At 42.6% G+C, this 21563-nt stretch overlaps 1 protein-coding gene across 1 annotated transcript in view; it reads right to left on the bottom strand.

The window, feature by feature from the left end:
* Positions 1-21343, bottom strand: part of LOC138017521 (protocadherin Fat 4-like) — a 41493-nt gene extending 20150 nt beyond the window's left edge. The window contains exons 1-5 of the mRNA XM_068864585.1: positions 8842-21343; positions 7233-7294; positions 6481-6785; positions 4684-4922; positions 1747-3816 (exon numbers count right to left, since the gene is read on the bottom strand). Of these exons, the coding sequence (XP_068720686.1) occupies positions 1747-3816; positions 4684-4922; positions 6481-6785; positions 7233-7294; positions 8842-21000 (14835 nt within the window). The 5' untranslated portion in view covers positions 21001-21343. The remainder of the gene's footprint in view (positions 1-1746; positions 3817-4683; positions 4923-6480; positions 6786-7232; positions 7295-8841) is intronic.
* Positions 21344-21563: the final 220 nt, after the last annotated feature.

A 21563-nucleotide genomic window follows, 5' to 3' on the forward strand; every position in this document is an offset into this window, starting at 1 on the left:
CATGAGGCCACCTAAGCCAGAAACAGCCATACCGTCAACAGGATTTTCCGAGTGCTGTGAACGTGTAGATGTAGATGCAGACGAGCTTTGTGTTAATCTCAAAGCGTCAATCAAAATGGACTTTACGCCGATTTTTAGCTGTTCGGGAAACGTAATACGAAAACCCTGGCAACTTCATGTAAAAGCGATGGATAAATTGGTGTCTTGTGGATATTCTAAGGCCTTTTCATAATTTCATGTAAATCATGTGCAAGAAAAGAGTCCACTGCAAGACAGTGGAAATCAACATGATCACTGTAAAGTCTTGTGAAAATCAGAGATAACATACCACTGTCATAGAGGCACAAATACCAAAGTACTTTTCTTAAAATGTATAAAAAGCATTTACTCAGTATTTGAGATCTTTTTCGTACAAGTGCAACCAGAATTCTGGTCTTACTCTGCAAGGTCAAAAACTATTTCATAAAAGAATTACAGAACATGGTGCTGGAGAAGACGAAAATCTAGTTTCAAAATAGATCTTGTACTTTACTAGTGGTGTACGAGTGTGCAATATTTTCCATCCGAGTTATGGGTCTCTGGCCTCCCTTAGACACCAGTTTCTGGTGTTTTTATCTTACGCTCTGATTGGTACATAGACTTCTTGAGTTCGTATTGATTGGCTAAGTAATACCGGTGTATTTTGGTTTCTTTTACCACACCTGAGTAAATTCTCTGTGAGAAGTTACAGCTTAATATTAGGGACCTCAAGATCTACAGCGGCCACGTCGACGATATTGCCACAAAACAATGATATCATTGGTTTAAGAGCATAAAAAGTCGTGCCAAAAGTGCTTATCGTGTTGTTGAACTGTTTTGACACGACAAACATTTTTTGCAAAACCTCGCACTAAAATGACGCTGGTTTGCGCGCGCTCACTGTTGTTCTGTGAGAAAATCTCGTTCTCGTCCTAGAATCTAAAGCTCTCTAATTGAACGACAACGGCGACGGCAACGACAACGTCATCTCAAAATTATAAATTCGCGTTCTTTGATCGCGTCGTGATTATTTCAACCTTTTTAATATGACAAGGTGTGGTAGTTACTCCAGGATGATACTGATCGAAACGGCGCTTAATTTAGGTGTCGTTCATAAAACCTACCATTTGGGGGACAGCTATTCTTAGAGCTATTTTCATAGAGTTATGGTTAAGTTTCCAAAATCCTGAATTCAAGATTTTGGAAGCCAACATTCATAAAAGATAATTAGGCCTAAGGTTAGCTTTTATGCATGTTTGGGATACTTTTTGTATTTCTAAATTCAGGATTTAGGCCTTCCAAAATCTTGAAAACTTAACTCTCACTCTACGACATAATTCTATGAAAATAACTCTACTGCTACTCAACCTCTAAAATTTGGCTATTTCACGTTGTTGTTTTCTCTGACAACGACAAAAAAAATGGACGAAAGTGAAAAACGCACGTGCCGGGCGTTGTTGCCGTCGCCGTTGTCGTTGCTTAAGCTCCCTATTAACGGGTGGTGAAAAGAAATGCTAAAACGCAACTTGTTAAATTAAGCTTTCTTGATGAACAAAAGGGTGTGATAGATTTCTCGTAAGACATGAAATCACGTTATGTACACCCAAGAAATGAAAATTAAATAACATCTTTAAACTCCTTTTCCAAGAGAAATGTTCTTGCGAGTACCAACAAATAAAACGTTCCTTCTAAAAAAATAATGTCCTCTTTGCATATTTGTCTATTTCAAACATATTCCTCATCTTTGTCCCTCGGTGAACTTGAAGAATCTTTTAACTGTGCAATATCTTTGTATACTCCTCTAAGATTATGATAACGTAGTCCCCAGTTTAAGACATCATCCCAGTTAAACAAATCTTTAGCCCCATTCACGGGTTTACTACTTAAAGCGTTCGGTAAAATTTCGTCATCACTAAAATTTAATGTACTAAGAGATCCAAGATGTGAAGCTCGCCCTTCGTGTTCCGACCTTTCACTCGGGGGATTTTCGCTAACGACCGTGTCTCCGTCGGCGAGTTTCTTAAAAACCATACTTCCACGATCGTTCTCCTCTCGGCTCGGCTCATCATTGTCATATTCAAACTCGCTACAAGTAAATGTATCATCGGAGCTTTCGCTTGAACTGTCTGGAACTTCGAGAACGCTCGACAATTTATCCATCGTCGGCGCATCTTCCTCGCTTACTGAGGACACTGCATCTAATAAGCTTCCGGATGGTGCTTGTTTCCGTAGTCTTTCGATCTCTGCCGCCGACAATCCCGGTGGCTCTCGAAGATTCAACGAGTGATCTCTGAAAGTGTTCGGATCGTACTGATACGAAACTTCACTATAACCGAGGCTTGCAACCTCAATGTCGTAATGCTCAAGTCTTTCCGAGTTGTTCTCGTCAGACTTGTGTCCCGCATCGGAGAAATCCGGAGCTTCGTCGCTACTCGATGAGCCTAAGGAACCTTTCCGGAAACGTCGAGAAGAAGTCGGTTTTGATGGGCCACGCAATCTCGGGTCAAGCACGCTTCTGGACAACTGTTGTCGTTTATCCACGTTATGTCTAAAATGAGGATTAGGAATTTTGTGTCCTCGAGACCTTGCTCCTTTGTTTGCGTTATGCCGACTCGATTGCTTCTCTAATGGTGTGCTTCGATGATTTGGAGTTCGAGTATATCTCGTTACTTCTGTGATATTTCCTTGTGTATCTGGGGTTAGTGCCAAGTCATTGCGCATGATAAACTCCCCGTCGGATTCGGAGAAACCCGGATCGATTTTCTCCCGTGATGATTTCGTAAGTTTGATTTGATAATCTTCTGGAGCGCCTACGTTGTGTATTACGATGTCTCGTCCGTTTTGAAGAGTAGCCTGTTGTAAATTTGTCAAGGACTTCTGGCTGGGATTTCGAATTACTACTCCGCTGTCGTTACTACTTCGAGACGGTGACGTCCTCTGAGATGTGTCTTGCACGTCTACCGCGATTTCAGCGCCCGTGGTAGCGTCGAATTCCACGGGGATCTTGTTTGCTTTCTTACGAAGACGCCGAAAACGACGCGCAAAGATCACTGCAACAACAATCAGGACCAGCAAAACGGCGAAGAAGACGATGGCTGCAATTACACCTGGGCTCAAAGAACTTTTCTCTTCAGTCCCCACAAAAGCATCGACGCACTCGTACGTTCCTGAATTAGCAAGAAGGCAGCGTTTGTCTCCGCATGGGTGAGGCCAACAAACTCCCGGTACTGCGCATGTTTTCCCTTTGAAGTCTTCACTGCAGTCACATTTGAAGTTTTTGTCCTTCTGCGGGAGGCAAGTGGCGTTGTTTTTACATGGGTTTGGATAGCACTGCGCATCGCTGATACAGATGTATTGTTCCCATTCTTCAAAACAGTAAGGTTTCTCCGAATCAGGGCACTGGACTGACATACAAGAGCCCGACCCGTCACATCCTTCTTCCACACCTCCACCTTGTGAAGAAATCACTGCAAACGCATTCGGTCCTGAGAAAGAAACATGTTGGCTATTGATACTTAGATCTTCCATGCAACCACGGAATTTCTGCAGGTTTGATCCCGAAAGCGACGAACTAATTCCACCCAAATACCACATTTTGATGTTCTTGCCGAGGAAATCGTGCACGGGAGTGGTGAATACCTTGATGTTCGACTGGCCGTCTAGCGTGACATTAACACTATTTCCCTGATGAAGGAGCGTCACGTTATGCCACTCGCCATCTGTCACGGACGCGGCGACTGTGAAACTGGCAGTATTACCTCCTTTACCAAAACTGTATCTGACGTTGCCTGAATTTATCTGTGAAGGAATGACAAAAAAGGACAATGAGTGACAACGTCTTCAAACGACTGCTCTAGTCAGCAGCACGATGACGTGCCCACTCAAAAAAAAAATCACAGTGGGGCCCTTGTGGCCATGAGGTACACATTGTGAGGGTGGGAGGGACGAAATGAAAAGCGAAAATATGCATAATGTACCGGTTCTAAGCCTAGCTCTGTGACCCCGTTGTTCCCGAAGACAAGAGACTTTGCTCCACACTGCCTCTCTCCACCCAGGTGTACAAATGGATGCCAGCAAACCTTACGAGCCCGTTTCAATGGCGGAGTTGGTCAAGTAGCAATACTCGTAGTCGCTTCACGCCAAGGAAACCAGCTTAAGCTCCGGTCATGTTGGCTGTAGACTTAAAAGGTGGCCAATTTATCCCTTCCAGAGTGATTTTCCAAGCAAAACGCCATCGCAATGAATAAGCATTTAAAGAAGCCTAGCAAAACGTACTCGGGTCTAGTATGGTATGGCTGTGAGAATCCGCTGTATTGCTCTGCCTCTCGTTTTATTCATTGTGACTTCGTTTTATTCATTATCTGCGATAATCTTTCCCTTAGAAAATCATTTCAAAACCGAACCTCCAATTAATGTCTTTCTCGTAACCTTTAGTAATTTCTGAGCGTCCCATAGAAAACGTTTTCTTCCTTAATTTGGTTTGACATCCTGCGGCCAGTGCAAAGCGCACAAAATGCGTACAAGCAAATCACGCTAACTGACTATCCTTGTTTTACTTTTTTTTTTTTTTTTTGGCTTGACGTCGAGGCAGGCCTTTTGAGCCTCGGGCCTGTAACTTTGGACTCGATTAAAAACCGGTCAATCCCACAAAGCGATTTTATTTACCTCCAAAGCAGTATATCCTGAAACACTTATCGCAGTTGAGTCACTCGCAAGAAGCAGGAGTCCATCATGCCGAGTGCGAAATCGAATGGAAAACTGTTCTTGGGTAGAAGTCAATGATCGTCTTTTTCTTTTGCGGCCTGAGTTTTCTTTCTCCTCTTTGCGTTGTTGTTCCCGACGATATCCTTCTGTAAACTGTAGCACCAGGAAGCTGTTGGCACCAAATTTCACGGGTTTAACTTCTACAAAAAAAAAAAAAACACGAAAGGGCAGTTTAGCGAACGCACATGAGCTAAAAATAGGCTTGCTTAACAGAGAAAAGAACCCCGTCATCTTTCCTTTAATACCTTTTCTCGCTCTAAAGTATCAAATTTGTCTGAATATAGATGAAGTCTCAAAATCAACCAGTGAAAAGATTCCGGCAATTAATTAAGTCACAAAATCGAGAATTTCTCGGCAAATCAATATTGCTGGTTTTGATTACGCGATCATCTCCCAAGCAAAAGAAAATTTTTGCACAAGAATGGAGCTCTATTCCCGGGTTTAGGGCCAAAAAATTCCCGGCAGTTAGGGGCACAAACATGGCCTGTATGGCGTGAAAATTTGAGAATCAAAGCACTTTTTTTTCAAAAAAACAAACAAACGAAACACTAAGAACAGGGGCAAATCTCATCACAAGACCTGCTTCTTTTTCTTTTCCCGTGGTTGTTAAGAGGGGTGGCACTTAACTACAGAAACACAATGATTGCTAAGGAAGCTTTCCAGTCAAAGAGCCCTACAAAAAGGTTGCATGGATGGTTCCTTGAAGTTGCTTTTTCAATGATAATCTTCACTCAGAAGGCGCATGCGCAACCAATCCCAGTCCTCTGCCGTGCGTTTCAGTGAAAAGGTAAAATCTCCCAGGCAAAGAAAGGAAGAGCCAGTTTTTTCACCGGATGGCAACCGCCTTATCATATTTCGTAAACTGTAGCATGGAATTTCTATTTCGACAAAAAATGAAACTGATATTTTGTGTATCAAAGGAGGGCCTTGTGACGTCATAATTTTTTTGAGAAACAATTTCTTTTAAAATCCATGCTACAGATTTTGTGCTAGAATGTTCTCATACTGTTGCGTTAAGAATTTGTGAAAAAAGAGTTAACTCGCTGAGTTTTTAGGCATTTTCTGTTTTGGTCATGTGATTTACCAAACATGGTGGTGAGTCGAACCATACAATGGAGTGTTTAATAAAACACACTTAGCAAAAAAGGATAACTGAAGAGTTAAAGGAATTCGAGAATTGACTATTTGAAGGGGTCCATAGCAACGGTTTGCTAGTTAAGAGCCACCCCCTTAACCATTTAGCAAAAATTCCGGGTAAATTTAATGGCAATTTTGAATTGGTTTGTGTGACCGGAAAATGTCCGGTTGTATTGAAAAATTTCAACCGGAAATCCCTAGGAAGGAAACTTTGTCTTCCATTTTTTTTCTCCCGGTTTATCTGACTTCCCGAATCAGAAAGAATTGTAGTAGAAGAGTTGTAGAATTAAGTTCAAGAGCTACTGCTTAGAACTTTTCACGTAAATAGTAAGTATTGTCAATTATCGTAAGTATAGTAAGACAACGATTATTTAAAACAGAAAACGCCGTCGTGCATTACTTTCTACGATCATACAAACCGCCATTTTCCAGTCCAATGTTACTTAGGTACGGTAAGCTTCATTTATTTGTCGGTTCTGTCATTTAATTATTTATTTGTCTACTTTTATGTTTCACTTTGAATAAATTGAAGTTCAATAGTGTAGGACGCCGCGAGATTACCTTGCTCACAATTTCTGCCGCTGAATCCTTTCGCACACTCACAAATATAATCAAACCAAGAGTCCAAACACGTGCCCCCATTTTTGCACTGTCCACTGGAACATTGGCCCAGACGGGGGCAGCGGTCAGTGATGCCGGCGGAATCTGTAGCAGAACTCGGTTCCAGTTTCTTGTCGTTGATGAACACATTTCGCATGCAGCCAAGGAAGTCGTCTGTTTGGATGTGATGTCCCGGATGACTAACCGCTTTGTCGAAGTCCTTTACTCCACCCAGATACAGCGGTGAATTAAACATTTCCAGTTGTCTACAATAAACAATAACAATCGCATTGGTTTAGTCCACTGAATCTGAATTGTCAAACAGCGCATTTAACTTTCACTTTCACTAAGGCATCTTTCCAAAGTGAGCAGTCCAAGAGGGACAGTATCGCGACGTAAAAAAAATTGTTTTCTTTATGAAACCTGTTTGTCATTAGAAAGACAAGAATTCGCCGTGAAAAAGAACCTGGCGTTAAGCTCCAGTTTTACTAAGAATGTGTCGCACTGGTGACGTTTGAGACAAAAGCTTTTTTGTTTTGGAATTTTGCCCTCTTGTTGTTGATTTCTAAAGTGTTGTTATCATTCAGTTTTCTTCAATAAGTTCTTTTGAGTTTTGAGAAAAAAACATAAGTACTAACAAAACTCGGCGACAAAGGTTAGCCGCGCCACTTCTGACCCCCCTCTCCCACCCTCCCTCTCTGTATACCACTTACTCCAGATCTCCTTGAGATGATTTTGTTACCGGAGGGGAAGAATCGATAGACACTTGTCCAACCTGATAAAAAACAAAATGGTTCATTACTCATGGTGTTCAATAGGTGCCTTTATGAAATTATACATCAGAAAAGAATGAGAATTACAAAGTTCTAGGTGGCTAATGACAGCGTTCTTTTGAAATCCGAAATTAAGCCTGATACGGTCCTGTGTGAGTGGAGAGACTCACGTAACGTTTTTAAAATCTCTCTGCGGGGACCAGAATTCGATACCAGAACACTTCAACTATTCAGTGGAACTGCTCAGGTGATCAAAGATATTCCCGTGTTCCCTTCGTCATGTGTAGCTATAATCACTCCACGCTTGATGACTATTGCGCGAGAGCTAAATGTAGTTATAATTACATTTAGCTCTCGCGCAATAGTCATCAAGCGTGGAGTGAGTGTATAGTATCACCCAGCTAGTGCACTAATGCAAACCCTACATTATAATTGGCTACGCTACTAGAGGACTATTAGTAATAGTCCTCGAGTAGCGAAAAGCGTAACGCTTTCTTTCGTTTTATTCCCAAATAAATATTTCTTCAACTTGCATTTGCTAACTGTATTATTGCCTTTTCTGTCCGACTAGTTGGGTGATACTAAATCAATTAGACCCTTCGCCCTCAAGGGCTGCGGGTCAATAGCCCATTGGGCTTCGCCACATGGGCTATTGACCCATAGCCCTTGTGGGCTACGGGTCTAATTGTTAAATATGGCGGCCTCCCGTTTAAATGAAATATTACCGAAGAGTTTCAAACGCCAAGATATTAAATTCGGAATAGCACTAAAGATGCTACTAAGTTTGACGAGACATTTTTCAAAGGCAAGAGGCCAATTTATGGCTGATAAAATCAAATAAACTTGTTAAATTCTAATGGCCACTTATCAACTCGATACCAATGCTCAAAACCATTGCAACAACATCTACGCGACGCTTTCTTTATTTACGGAATAGTTTCGACAAGAAAAACGAACATCTACAACAGAATTCGAAAGCATGGAAGAAAAAGATTGTATAGAAGTTTTACGTTTCCTAGAGAAGAAAAGACGGCCGTTAAATACAAGAAAACTAGGATGTTGTCGTTCCGTGAGGCGAAGTCACCACCGCACAACAAATAAATTCCCGTCAGTGATAACTATTTATGATCACCTGAGCAATTGCACCAATTAACAATTACTCGACGAAGGCAAAGTGAATATTGGCGACTGATCCCCTCAACTTCGTGTCAGGGAACATTCGACAACATCCCTACGCCTCCGGCGATTAATCGTTAAATAATCGTGTCATGCCATTTTCAAAGACCAAGGTATTCAAATTAAGGTTTCTGATTTCATAGCAAAAAGCGTGGAATAACTTTGCTAATAATTCACACTCCGATAATAATCAATCTATTGTGACCGAATTTTTCAATGGAAATGTACTTTTTAGGTTCGGCGTAAAATAGTCCGATCCGAATGGTAGCCTTTTGACGGAGGTCATATGGATTGTTGGTGTGTATTCAAATAATTGTTTACAATTTCGCACATTCGAATTATGCTCCATCCTAAAAACGTAAAACACACTAACCTTCTTGTCTCTTACAGCTGTAACTCTGTGCCACCGACCATCTGCCAAAAAGTTGGGCCCTTCCACAATAATAGCACTGGCTTTATATCCAAGGTTGAACGACATGCGAATCCTTCCGTTGATGATCTCAATGGCAATGAAATCTGAATCTGTCTTGTTCTTTCCGTCAGTGTTGTACAATAATAAGCCATAACTCCGGGCAGTGGAGAACTCGAATGTGATATTGTTGAAGTAGCTCTCCAGGGTCGGAAACTGAAGAAAGCCAGCAGATTCAAATCCGACACATGCGCATTGGCACGCTTGACTGTGCCCGCAGGTACACTTCGGTTCAGTCCACTGTGTGGGAGACGCCACACGACAAAAGTCGTAACCAGACGAGCAATTTTTACCCAGATACCCCGGATTGCAGTCACAACGGTAATCACCAATAAGATTTTCACATGTTCCATCATTCTTGCAAGGACTCTGCGTACATTCATCGACGTCATCAGCACACGTTAAACCTCTAAAACCCGTTGGACAGTGGCACACGAACGAAGAATCTCTATTCACACATGTAGCTCCATTTTTGCACGGCTCGGAGGCGCACCCTTGCTTTCTCAATTCGCACTTCTTCCCAGCAAAATCTGGTTTACATAAACAACTAAAGCGCCATTCATAATCCAGGGACATGAATATAACCGGCTGAGTCTCGATGGACTGAGTTCCCAGCATGTGCATGTAACTTGTGCACTCACCTCCATTACGACACGGATTACTGGCTGAACAAGGGGTAAAGTCTACTGTTTGGATGTCTACTTTGCTGATTCTTTCCAAATCAGATTTGTTGTTCCATAGCAGTGCAGACAAATCCTCACGCGTCATGTAATCAACTGAGAGCTCCTTCCTGGCGGCAAAAGATAAATCTACAAGGCCATCTCCAACTGACTTGATACTGAAGAGCTGCGCGTCATAATCATCCTCTTGTAGAAGAATTAGTTTGACAGCACGGAGAAATAACTGGTATGACTTTGAAAGAAATCCTTTAGTACTAGTGTTCTGTAATCGCACGGCTATGCTGTTATCAATCGTCTCAGAGTTAAAAGCAACGAATCGGACCTCGACATCGTAAGTCACAGCCCACCTGCCGTCGGAACCGTTCACCTTTAAATCAAAAGTATAAGTTCCACTGTGTCTCCTTTTCGTGGTTAACATACAGCTCTGTGGTAGAAAAGTAAACAAATCATTATTATTGCTAACGATCTGACACACCATGATTTGATCTACATCCGGGTCTTCAGGTCGTACATTCGCTATTTCACCGGCTGCGAAACTGCTGTTGCCGTTCACGTGTACAACACGTTTAGCCTGCCGAGGTCTGTTATCATTTTCGTCCTTCACCAGAATTCTGCAATATGAAACAGCGGATTGTTGCGGAGAGCCACTGTCTGATATAACGAAGGACAAATTGTACGATGAAGTTAACTCGCGATCGAGTGGCGCGATTGTCGTAACTAGCCCAGTCGCTCTATCCACCTGGAACTTTCCAAAGTTAGGCCCCGTGAGTTCAAAAGTGAATGGTCCACGATTGGGGTCTATATCAGGGTCATATGGCTGCAATGTCTTCACAAGAGTACCTCCGGGCTGGTTTTCCCAAACGGCGCCTGTGCAGTTAGCAAATAATCGTGGCGCATTATCGTTAATATCTTCAAGAACTACAATTACAATGGCACTGCCTGACATGGGAGGTCTCCCCTGATCTGTAGCAGTAACAGTCAAATGGTATTGTGCTACAATTTCCCTGTCCAGCCGCGTCAAAGTCTTTATGATTCCAGTGTCCGTATCAATAGTAAATGCATTTCCAATGTTGCCGCTTGAAATGCCGTATGTTATCTTTGATGCAAGTGGATGCTTTGCAGAGTCGTCATCCATGGCCGTGACATTCTCAACAAACGAATCGGGCGGCGCGTCTTCTTTCACCCTTGGTCTGTACACCCTTTGAAGGAAGTAAGGAACGTCATTAGGATCGGTTACTGTCACGACGATCGTTGCCAAGTCACTTGTAGCTGGCGTCACGCTGTTCTGTAACACATTCTTCACGAGAACCTGAAGAGTTACAACGCCTGCTCGCTCGCTGTCCAATCTTCCGGAGACGGTTAAAACCCCTGTGGAGCTGTCCAAGCTGAATCCTTGATTATTACTGCCACCCACCAGAAGAAAAATCATCTCACCATCCGGACCCTTGTCTTTGTCTGTAGCGGAGATCCGAGTCACAGGCTGTCCGACTGGCGCATTCTCTGCAACGGAGGCTGTAAACACAGACTGGTTAAACTCTGGGATGTATTCATTCACACTTGTCACGTGAACAAGTACTTTTGCGTTTGGCTGTGAATATAACTGGGGACTTCCATGATCTTTAGCCGTGACAGTTAATTCGTACAACTGTCGGTATTCATAGTCGAATGTTACTTTGCCGCGGATTTCGCCAGTGGTTTTATTGATTTCAAAGAGCCTCAAGACATCGACGCTTGTGATGCTGTACTCAACGCGACCCCTGTCACCCTGATCTGGATCTACTGCCGCAACGGTAAGGATCGGGGCAATGGGTGCTGTATTCTCCGGGATATAGCCATTATACTCTCTCTCAGTAAAAACAGGGCGGTTATCATTTGCATCCAAAAGTTCAATTCGCACCTCAACTGACGATGCCCTTGGTTTTCTACCACCGTCTGTCGCCACAACGGTAAGCTTAATTAATCTTGCCGTTTCATAATCAAGAGGCTTCCGTACATAGATGGAGCCGTTTTGCCTCCCAATTCCAAGATACCCATCTGGGTTGCTGCTCTGAACGTGATAAAATACTTGTCCGTTCGTCCCAGAGTCCTGGTCAGATGCAATTACTTGAGTAACTTGTCTTCCCACAGGGAGGGTCTCCAATACAGTTTTCTGATACTGGTTCAGTGTGAAAACCGGCGGGTGATTGTTGGGCTCAATAACTGTAAGGTATACGTCTGATTTACTTTCCATAGCAGGATGTCCCATATCTCTGGCTTTCACCTGCAGGTGGAACAAACCTGGTGTATTCAAAGACCCAGCAACTGAGACATTTCCAGTATACTTGTCGATGTTAAACAGCAATGATCCATTCCCACCAACTTTCTCAAAGATCACACGTGCATTGAGCCCATCATCCTGTTCATCAACTGCCTCTACGCGACCGACAGATTCATTAACTCCCGTATGTACCAAAACAAAGAAGTTGAAAAGAGGAGACAGAAATACTGGAGCGTGATCATTAACATCCTCCACTTCGATGATGACAGACACAGTTGTCTCGTAGAAGGGCGTATAAGGATTCCTTGCTTTCACTGTTATATTGTAAAGGTTCTCATTTCCTGATAAACCTGATTTGTGATATATAAGCACCTTGTTGAGCCGCAAAGCACCCGTTTGACGATCAATTTGAAAAACATCGCTTGAAGGAGATGGAAGAATGGAGTACAAGATCTCCGCGTTAGTTCCCATGTCATCATCGAGTGCGGTGATGTTCATTACTACAGTTTCTAACGGCAATTTCTCAGTGATTTTATGTTTCAAAGGATTCGAGAGGAATCGTGGCGGACTGTCATTAACATCCAAAACGGTAACGGTGTAGTTGGATGTTGTTGTATGTAACGAGTCATCAACTGTCACTTGGAGAAAGTACTGGGATTTGGCCTCTCGATTCAGAGTTCTCCGCAACGTCAAACTGCCGCTATTTGCATCGAGGTCAAACGTGTCATGTGGATTTCCACCGACAGCGAAACCAAACTGTAGTAGGGCATTATTTTGGATGTCAGCATCGGTTGCCGTCAGCACCGCAACTTGGAAGCCCAAAGAAACATTCTCGTAAACAGATGCGCTCAAAGGATCCATGAAAACAGGGGCGTTATCATTAACATCTTGAACGTTTACAACAACAATTGCTACACTACTCATCGATTTGTCTGCCACATCTTCGACACGAACCTTAAACGTGTAAGCCGAAATGTTCTCTCGGTCAAGCTTGACCTTAGTGAAGATGCGTCCGGTCTTAAGAGACACGCCAAATGTTGAACTTGCTTGATTTTCATCTGGGGCCATTCTGTATTCCATCTCTGCATTAGGACCGGAATCTGTGTCTTGTGCATACAGCAAGAGGACGGTTGAGTTGACTGGAAGTTCCTCTTGCATGTTAACGCGATAAACACTTTGATTAAACACGGGTGCATTGTCGTTTTCGTCAGTGACTTCTACATAAATTTTGATGAAGCTCGAGCGCGACTGAATGCTTCCATCCTTTGCACCAACAATAAGATGATAACTTTTTTGTCGCTCGTAGTCCAAATGTTTCAGTACTTTCAACTCTCCCCCTACTTTATCCACGTCGAAAACCCCTCCGATATTACCAGCTGCGATGAAATACGACGTGTGTCCAGTTGCATTCACAGTGACGAGTTTTGTGTCCAAGGGTACTGTCTCGGAAACCGTTGTATTCTGGTCAAGGTGCTGAAACACTGGATACGAGCCTGGCACGACAGAGATTTGTACGTTCGTTGTGTCAAACCGCTGGGCTGCGTTCACATTAGTGGCTTTAACTGTGAATGAATATGACGGTGGACTGAGAGGCACTGTTTGCGCGACTGTAATGATCCCTGTTCTTGGTGCAATTTTAAATACCGAGGGCAGCCCAGTGACTGTATACTCGGACTCTGCGTTAGGCCCTATATCATTATCCCCAGCAGAGGCCATAACGATGAAGGTCCCGGGTGGTGCCCCAGGATAAACAGTTGCTGAATACGGCTTCGATTCAAACTCTGGATCCCAGTCATTGACATCTTCAACGGCTACCAACAGAGTAGCATTGCCTTCCCGTCTGGGAATCCCTCCATCCACTGCCAAGATTATTAGTTCAAATGAAGAAGTCTTTTCACGATCAAGCAAAGCTGTGGTTGTTATCTTCCCAGTATTTGGATCAATTCTAAAGAGGTCAAAAGTAATCGGAAGGGAGTAACTGATTTTTGCATTGTCTCCAAAGTCAGCATCCGCTGCACTGACTTGCGCAACAAGTGTCTCCGTAGCAGAGTTTTCCTTGACAGCTGCCTTAAAAACGTCCGGCTGGAAGACAGGAGGATTGTCATTTTGATCATCAACCTTCACAATGACCTCAGTTTGACCAAACTGGGGTGGTATCCCTCCATCTTTTGCTTGCACCCTCAAGGTGTATTCTGCTTGCGTTTCTCTGTCCAAAGCAACCGTCAGGCCCACTTGACCAGTCTGGCTGTTAATGGTAAAAACGCCTCCATCGTTTCCATAGATGATTTCATAAGTCACAAGACCGTCATTTCCGACATCGCCATCGCTAGCTGCGACTGTGATGATATTGCTTTCCACTTGATTTTCATAAACGCTGGTTGTATACGACGACTGAGAGAAAGCAGGTGCATTGTCGTTGACATCCTGCAAAACAATCTTCATCGTTTTCTCTGAATACTGCTGAGGTGACCCTAAATCAGATGCTCGGATAACAAGGGTGAAGTTAGGCGTGGCTTCGCGATCTAGAGATCTTACGGTAATTAGGCCGCCATTCGAGGGATCCATTTCAAACCTGCCATTCGCATTTCCAGAGAGAATGCTATACCACACTTGAGCATTGCTTCCCTGATCTGCGTCAGTGGCATAAAACCTGGCAACCTCACTTCCGATAGGGATATTCTCACTGATGAGTACCATACTCATTCCTAGTTGAAAAACAGGAGCATGGTCATTGAAATCGTCCACTACAACCGTCAGCTTCATCTCTGCTTGCTTTGATGGGATTCCTCGATCTGAAGCTATCACTTTGAGATCATAAGTGGATTTGTCTTCACGATCAAGATTCCCTGATACCCGCAGTATGCCATCGTCTGTGCCTAAACTGAATGGAGCAGACGCATCCAGCTTCACAAGGCTAAAGCTGATCTCGCTGTTACTCCCTTCATCTAAATCAGCCACCATGACCCTCATAACTACATCACCGGTTGTGGCATGTTCTGATATATGGGTGACATTAGTGCATATGAAATAAGGTCTGTTGTCATTGACATCTGATATGGTCAACTGTACTGTCGCTGTGCTTGATAACTGACTCACCAAAGGTTTTGATTGATCTCTTGCCATAACACTCAGTGTGTAAAAACTCTTTTTCTCGCGGTCAAATATCTCGAGATTGTAGATGGTACCATTTGGACGGATAAAGAAGGTTCGGTCACTGTTTCCTGACAGGATCGTGTACGTAATCAAGGCATTAGTTCCAAAGTCTTTATCAGTGGCAGAAACAGATACAATGCTACTGTGCCGAGTGGCGGCTTCTGAGACACTAGCAGTGTATACACTCTGAATGAACTTTGGAGGGTTGTCATTTCGGTCCAAAACGTTTACATATACTTCAACAAAAGAGGACAGTGGAGGAGTGCCTTGGTCAACAACAGAGATATTTAAAATGTAGACTTCCACTGACTCTCGGTCAAGCCTTCTCGCCACCTTTAAATTTCCACTCAACGGGTCAATAAGAAACGCATCCGTGTGATCGCCTGCGATGCCATATCTGATTCTTGCATTCTTTCCCGTGTCACCATCAGCGGCTGTCACCGTACCAATGATTGTCCCTACTGGTGTTCCTTCCATAACATTCAAAGCATAAAATGGACGCAAAAATTGAGGGCGATGATTATTGGCATCAACCACGGTTACCATGACAACACAGTTTGATTGCTGTCTTGGACTGCCACTGTCAGCTGCAAGCACTGTCAGGGTGTAGCTTGCATTCAGCGTGCGATTTAACACCTTTTTAGTTAGGATGACACCGGTTGATTCATTGATTTGAAAAACATCATCAATGTTCCCTCTCACAAGGGAAAAATGCACTCTTGCATTTTGCCCAATATCTTTGTCAACAGCAGTAACTTTCACCACTTCTTGTCCAGCTGGCAACATTTCTATGGCAGTTGATCTGTAAACACTCTGCTCAAAAATGGGAGGATTGTCATTCTTATCCAGTAAGGTGATCTCAACAGTAGTGCTGCTTGTTCGTAAGCTTGCACCACTTATATCCACTGCATACACGGAGAGTGCAAACTTGGACATCGATGAAATATCACGGTCAAGTTCAAGGGCAGTTGTTATTTCCCCACTGTTTTCACTCAAGACAAAGGAGCCATTACTGGAGTCTGCTGTAACATAATATCTGATAATTGCACTAGGTATGCTCGGAGAGAATGACGCCACTACTCGGGTCACTGATGTACCTGGAGAACTATTTTCTTCAACAGAGCCTTTGTAGACTGCATTGGTAAAGGTTGGACCGCTATTGGGCTGCCCTTTCTTAAATATGGTGACTATAGTCTCAGTAATTTGATTTGGAATACCATTATCACGAGCAGCTATCCTCAGCTGGAAACTCAATCTGTTACTAGGCAACTGTGAGCGTGTCACTAACTGTCCTGTACTAGCACTCAACTGGAAAAGGTTCGTATCACCACTCTCTAGGTTGTAATGAATCTGCGAGTTTGTCCCTTCATCTGTGTCCTTTGCCAAGATGGTTGCAACAAAGGTATTAGCATCTACATCACTCAACACAGCTACCGCTGGTGGTGTCGAAAATCTAGGTTTGTTATCATTGACATCTTCCAACACAATAGTGATTTCCTTGGTTGCTGACCGCCGAGCACATTCTGGGTTTGCGCTGTCCATCCCTCGTATAACCAGTTTGTATATAGGTGATATTTCACGGTCCAATTGCCGTCTTGTGGTGATCATACAATTGTCAGGGTTCACTTCAAAGGCCATCTCTTCCAGTGGTGTTTGACTGTCAATGCTGAATATTATTTTACCATTTTCTCCGATGTCTTTGTCAGTTGCAGAGCACCGTCCAATTTCAGACCCAACAGTCACATTTTCTAGAACTCTTAAAATAATTGGGTAGTCTGAAAAAACAGGATGGTCATTCTCATCGATGACGTTCAGAGTGAGCCATGACATTGCAGACAGGGGAGGGTTTCCACGATCATCAGCAGTGATGTTGAGGATGTACTTCTTGGTTCTTTCAAAGTCAAGCAGCTTTTTGAGAATAACTTCCCCCGTCAAGTGGTTGATGTCAAACACAGCTTCTAAATTTCCAGCAGTGATTGTGTAGGCAATCTCAGAATTAACACCCTCATCCTGGTCTGTTGCACGAACCAGAGCAATCTGAGAAGACAAAGGCGATTCTTCTGATGCATTGACAATCAACTGATTGGTGGTGAACCTTGGATGGTTGTCATTGACATCAGCAACAAAAATGTCAACATTTACTTGAGAGTACATAGAGACGTTTGTAACATCTGTTGCTTGGATGGTAAGGGTATAGTGATCAACTTTTTCTCTGTCAAGTGATTGGTTGAGAAAGAGGTCTCCACTCACAGAATCAATCCAAAACACTTTGACACTTTGTTTACTGACAATTGAGAATGTAAACAAAGCATTGACACCCTCATCTGGATCTGAAGCAATGACTTTGTAAACAATGGATCCTACTTGAGATGACTCTTTGACTGTCACAAAAATCATAGAGCGACGAAACTCGGGAACATTATCATTCTGGTCATCAACTCTGATTACAACCACAGCTGTATCTTGTGTGGCAGGTGTGTCACGGGTCATTACCTTGGCAAGAAATGTCATGGTGTTATGTCCACCTTGTGAAGTTAACTCTTCTCGATCAAACAATCTTGATGCTGATATTACTCCCGTTGCAGAGTCAATCATGAAGGCTCCATAATCATCTTTAAGAGAAAAGATAATCTTCTCATGTCTCAAGGAATCATTTAAACTGAGTATCAGTCTGCAAACAACGGTACCTGGCAATTGGTTTTCCACAATGGAGAAAGAATAAGTTTCATTCTTAAACATAGCTTGGTACCTGACGGAGTCTTGAATGCTAATTGTCACCAATGTTGAAGTTGTAAGAGGTGTTTCTCCTTCATCAGTCACAGTGACTGTTATCAAATGCTGTATACCCGCCTGATTCAGTTTTTTGTTGACAAACAATATGCCTTCTTGAGAAATTCCAAAGAGTTCTCCTTCATTGCCTGTTGGTATAATTGCATATGACAGCTTGCCATTGCTGCCACTGTCTGGGTCAAGGGCGGTTACAGGAAGTATCTGCTTACCTACAGGTGCATCCCTTGGTATGTTTACTGAGAATGATGAAGATAAAAATCTTGGTGGATTGTTTGTAACAATGGAAACCCTCAACATAAAGGTGGCATGAAGTGGAGGTGATCCCAAGTCTGATGCTAACAAACCCAATACAAGCTGAGAATCATCTATGCTTGTTGCTCTCCTGGCAAAAGAAATCATTCCTGATGTCATGTTCACTTGAAAAAGTCCACTGCCATCATCAGTCAACTGGTAATGAACAATACCATTCAGACCAGCATCCTTGTCAGAAGCAGTAGCTATGTATATTCCTTCGCCAACTGGCAAGGAGGCATCAATGGTTACTTCTGCACTTGTAGGTGAAAATTGTGGAAAATTGTCATTTCTGTCCAAGACGTGTATGTTTACAGAGGTTCTAGCTGATAATGGCCGCACGTTTCCCACCTGAGCTATAACATTTAGTGAGTACATATCTTTTGCTTCTCTGTCCAACTGACCATCAACCATGATAATTCCTCCTGAATTGTCAACAGTGAATAACTGGCCTGGGTCACCTGACACAATCACGTACCGAATACCAGCATTGTTGGATCGAGTTGACGCAATAACTTTGCCAACATATGTCCCTGGTACTTCATTCTCATAAACAGAGAAATTGTAGACATTATATTCAAATTCTGGAGGATCATCAGACTGGCCTTGCACAATCACCTCAACTGTAGCATTCTTTTGAGCATAGAGCCCACCCATGTCATGTGCCACTATGCTTAGCTTATAAAAGCCTTTCACTGTAGGATCAAGAGGGGTGAGTGTTCTTAAAACTCCGCTTGAGCCGTCAATGCTAAATTTCCCATCACTTCCATTCGCAATAGAGTAGATGATTCTTCCATTGATACCTTCGTCGGCATCTGTTGCAGTAATTTGAGTAATATTGCTCGGCTGGGAATTAGATGAGACACTTTCAACATATGTAATGGGATAAAATATTGGGTGATTATCATTGATGTCAGTAACCTGCAAGTGCACCAGTGTGCTTGAGGACCCCTGGGTAACACCTTGATCTCTTGCAATGATAGGTATGTCATAAAAGCTCCTCCGTTCACGGTCAAGTTTGACTTTAGTAGATAAAATACCACTTGTTTCCCCAATACTAAAAGTATTTACTATAACTTGCAAGGTTGAATCAATCATATAAGTGACATTGCCGTTGGCACCAACATCCTCATCTGTTGCCTGAAGAGTAATGACAGTAGCACCAGGTTCCATATTCTCAGGAAGTGTTGCATTAAAATCACTCTGATTAAATCTAGGCACATTGTCATTAACATCATCTACAGTTACCATAACAACACAAGTACTGTTGAGTGGTGGCACACCATGGTCCTGAGCAAGCACAGTCAATGAAAACTGAGGCACCAATTCTCTATCAAGAGACTTTGCAGTTGTAATAAGGCCTGATGTTGACTCAATGTTAAACCAGTGCAATCCATTACCACTTAGGACCGAGTAGGATATATCTGCATTCGAACCAATGTCAGAATCATAAGCTACTACACGAAACACAGAGGTCCCATTCTGAGCATGTTCATTAACTGATGCTGTGTATCTCAGTTTACTAAAAGTTGGAACTTTGTCATTAACATCTAGAACAGACACAAGAACATAAACTGATGAACTAAGGCTTGGATTTCCACCATCTCTGGCAGTGACACTAATGTTGTGAAATGCAATTTTTTCACGATCTAACAAAGTTGCAGTCTTAAGTACATAAAATAATCTTCCAGACTGAGTTTTTGTTACAAACACCAACTGGAAACTTCCATTGCCATTTGAAATTTCAACATTAACTTGTCCATTTGGTCCAGAAGAGTCATCGTTGTCGTTGATTAAAATAGATGCTATTGATTTATTAACTGCATTTTCAGGAACCTCTGCTGGGTTTTTCCCAGGGTAAAACACTTGCAAATTTGGTGTGTTATCGTTTACATCTTGTATCTTCACCACTACCTCTGCACTGGTCTGTCTGAAAGATGGACTTCCTGGTTGGTCTCTTGCATACACCATAAACGTGTAAGACTTTTGCCCTTGTCCATCGTAATCGAGAGGTTCCTTTGTTTTAATAACCCCAGATGAAGTATTTAGTTGGAAATTGCTCGAATCTTGGTTACTTTGAAAAGAATACACAACTTTACCATTCAGAGCCTGATCCCCATCTGATGCAGTAACAGCTAAGATTTCGATTCCAGCTGGCGTATTCTCATCCACAGTGGCATTGTACAAGCTCTGTGAAAACACTGGAGAGTTGTCGTTCAAATCCACTATTGTAATATTTACTAAACAAAACGAAAGCAACGATGGTTTTCCTCGATCGCTCGCAGATATGTTCAAATGGTAAGCACTCACATCTTCCCGATCAAGACTGCCTTGAGTTATGACACATAAGGCAAAGCCGTTGATTGAGCATTCAGTTGCATTCCTCCCGAGTCTAAATTTTCCATTCTCGTTACCGGAAATGATCGCATAATCAACTGTGCCATTTTCAGCGGCGTCCTTGTCAGTTGCAACATCGATTGCATATTCAGTGTTCGATGGGACGTTTTCAAAAATACCCAAAGAAAAAAGTGGCGATGGAAATTCAGGAGAATTATCGTTAATATCATCGACTTGAACGTGTACAGTGACAGTAGAAAATGAGGAGCGAACTTGGAGCACAATCGGATTTGAGACTAAGCTCTCTCGATCGATTCGCGAAGTTGTGGTTATAATCCCAGTTTGAGAATCTATAACAAACAGAGCTGGAGTTCCATCGATATTGTAGGTTCCTCCTTGTTGTACATTGATGGTTCCCACGACGGTGCCCGGAGGTAATTCTTCTTCAAGATGAAAACTGTATATCGAGGTAGAAGTCACAGATACGTTTGTTGCATACAAGAAAATATAAAGTATCCATAATGTCCTTCGCGCTACAAGTTCCCAAATAACCATTGCTTGAATTTCCTCTGAATCCAAAATGACATTATCGTGAAGACACAACAGCAATGAAACAGCTGACAGACACCACAGCCTGCATGTCGCTTGCCAGAGAGTCAATCAACTAGAGAAATATATATATATAATCAACACAAACCGTTAATAGTGTGTTGTTACACGAGACATTTGATTCCCAAGTGTTGACGAGACATTACGCTCAAAAAGCCGTCATCAGCAGTGATGGTTTTCGCCCCTCGCCAAAGATCTGAGAGTTTAACTCAAACAGTGATATCTTGTACAGTATTTGCTGACCTAAAACACGCGAAATACCAAGTTTCAAGGCGAATATACTCAACTCATTTTCCACTTCAAAAGATATAAGTTGTGATTACATGAGAGGCAGCCGCAGCATTCGAATGTGTCAATCATCTGGAACGTGTGGCAACCAAACAACTGCCATGGGAGGAGTTTGTTAACCCACGTGATCAACAAATAAATTGTAAAAAAATGCCGTTGTCTACGCTTCAGTAAAACAAATAGCAAAAGGAAAAAGAGGAATTTAAAATCTTTTAGAGCAA

This window comes from Montipora capricornis, chromosome 9, assembly GCF_036669925.1.
Source record: "Montipora capricornis isolate CH-2021 chromosome 9, ASM3666992v2, whole genome shotgun sequence".
NCBI lineage: Eukaryota > Metazoa > Cnidaria > Anthozoa > Scleractinia > Acroporidae > Montipora > Montipora capricornis.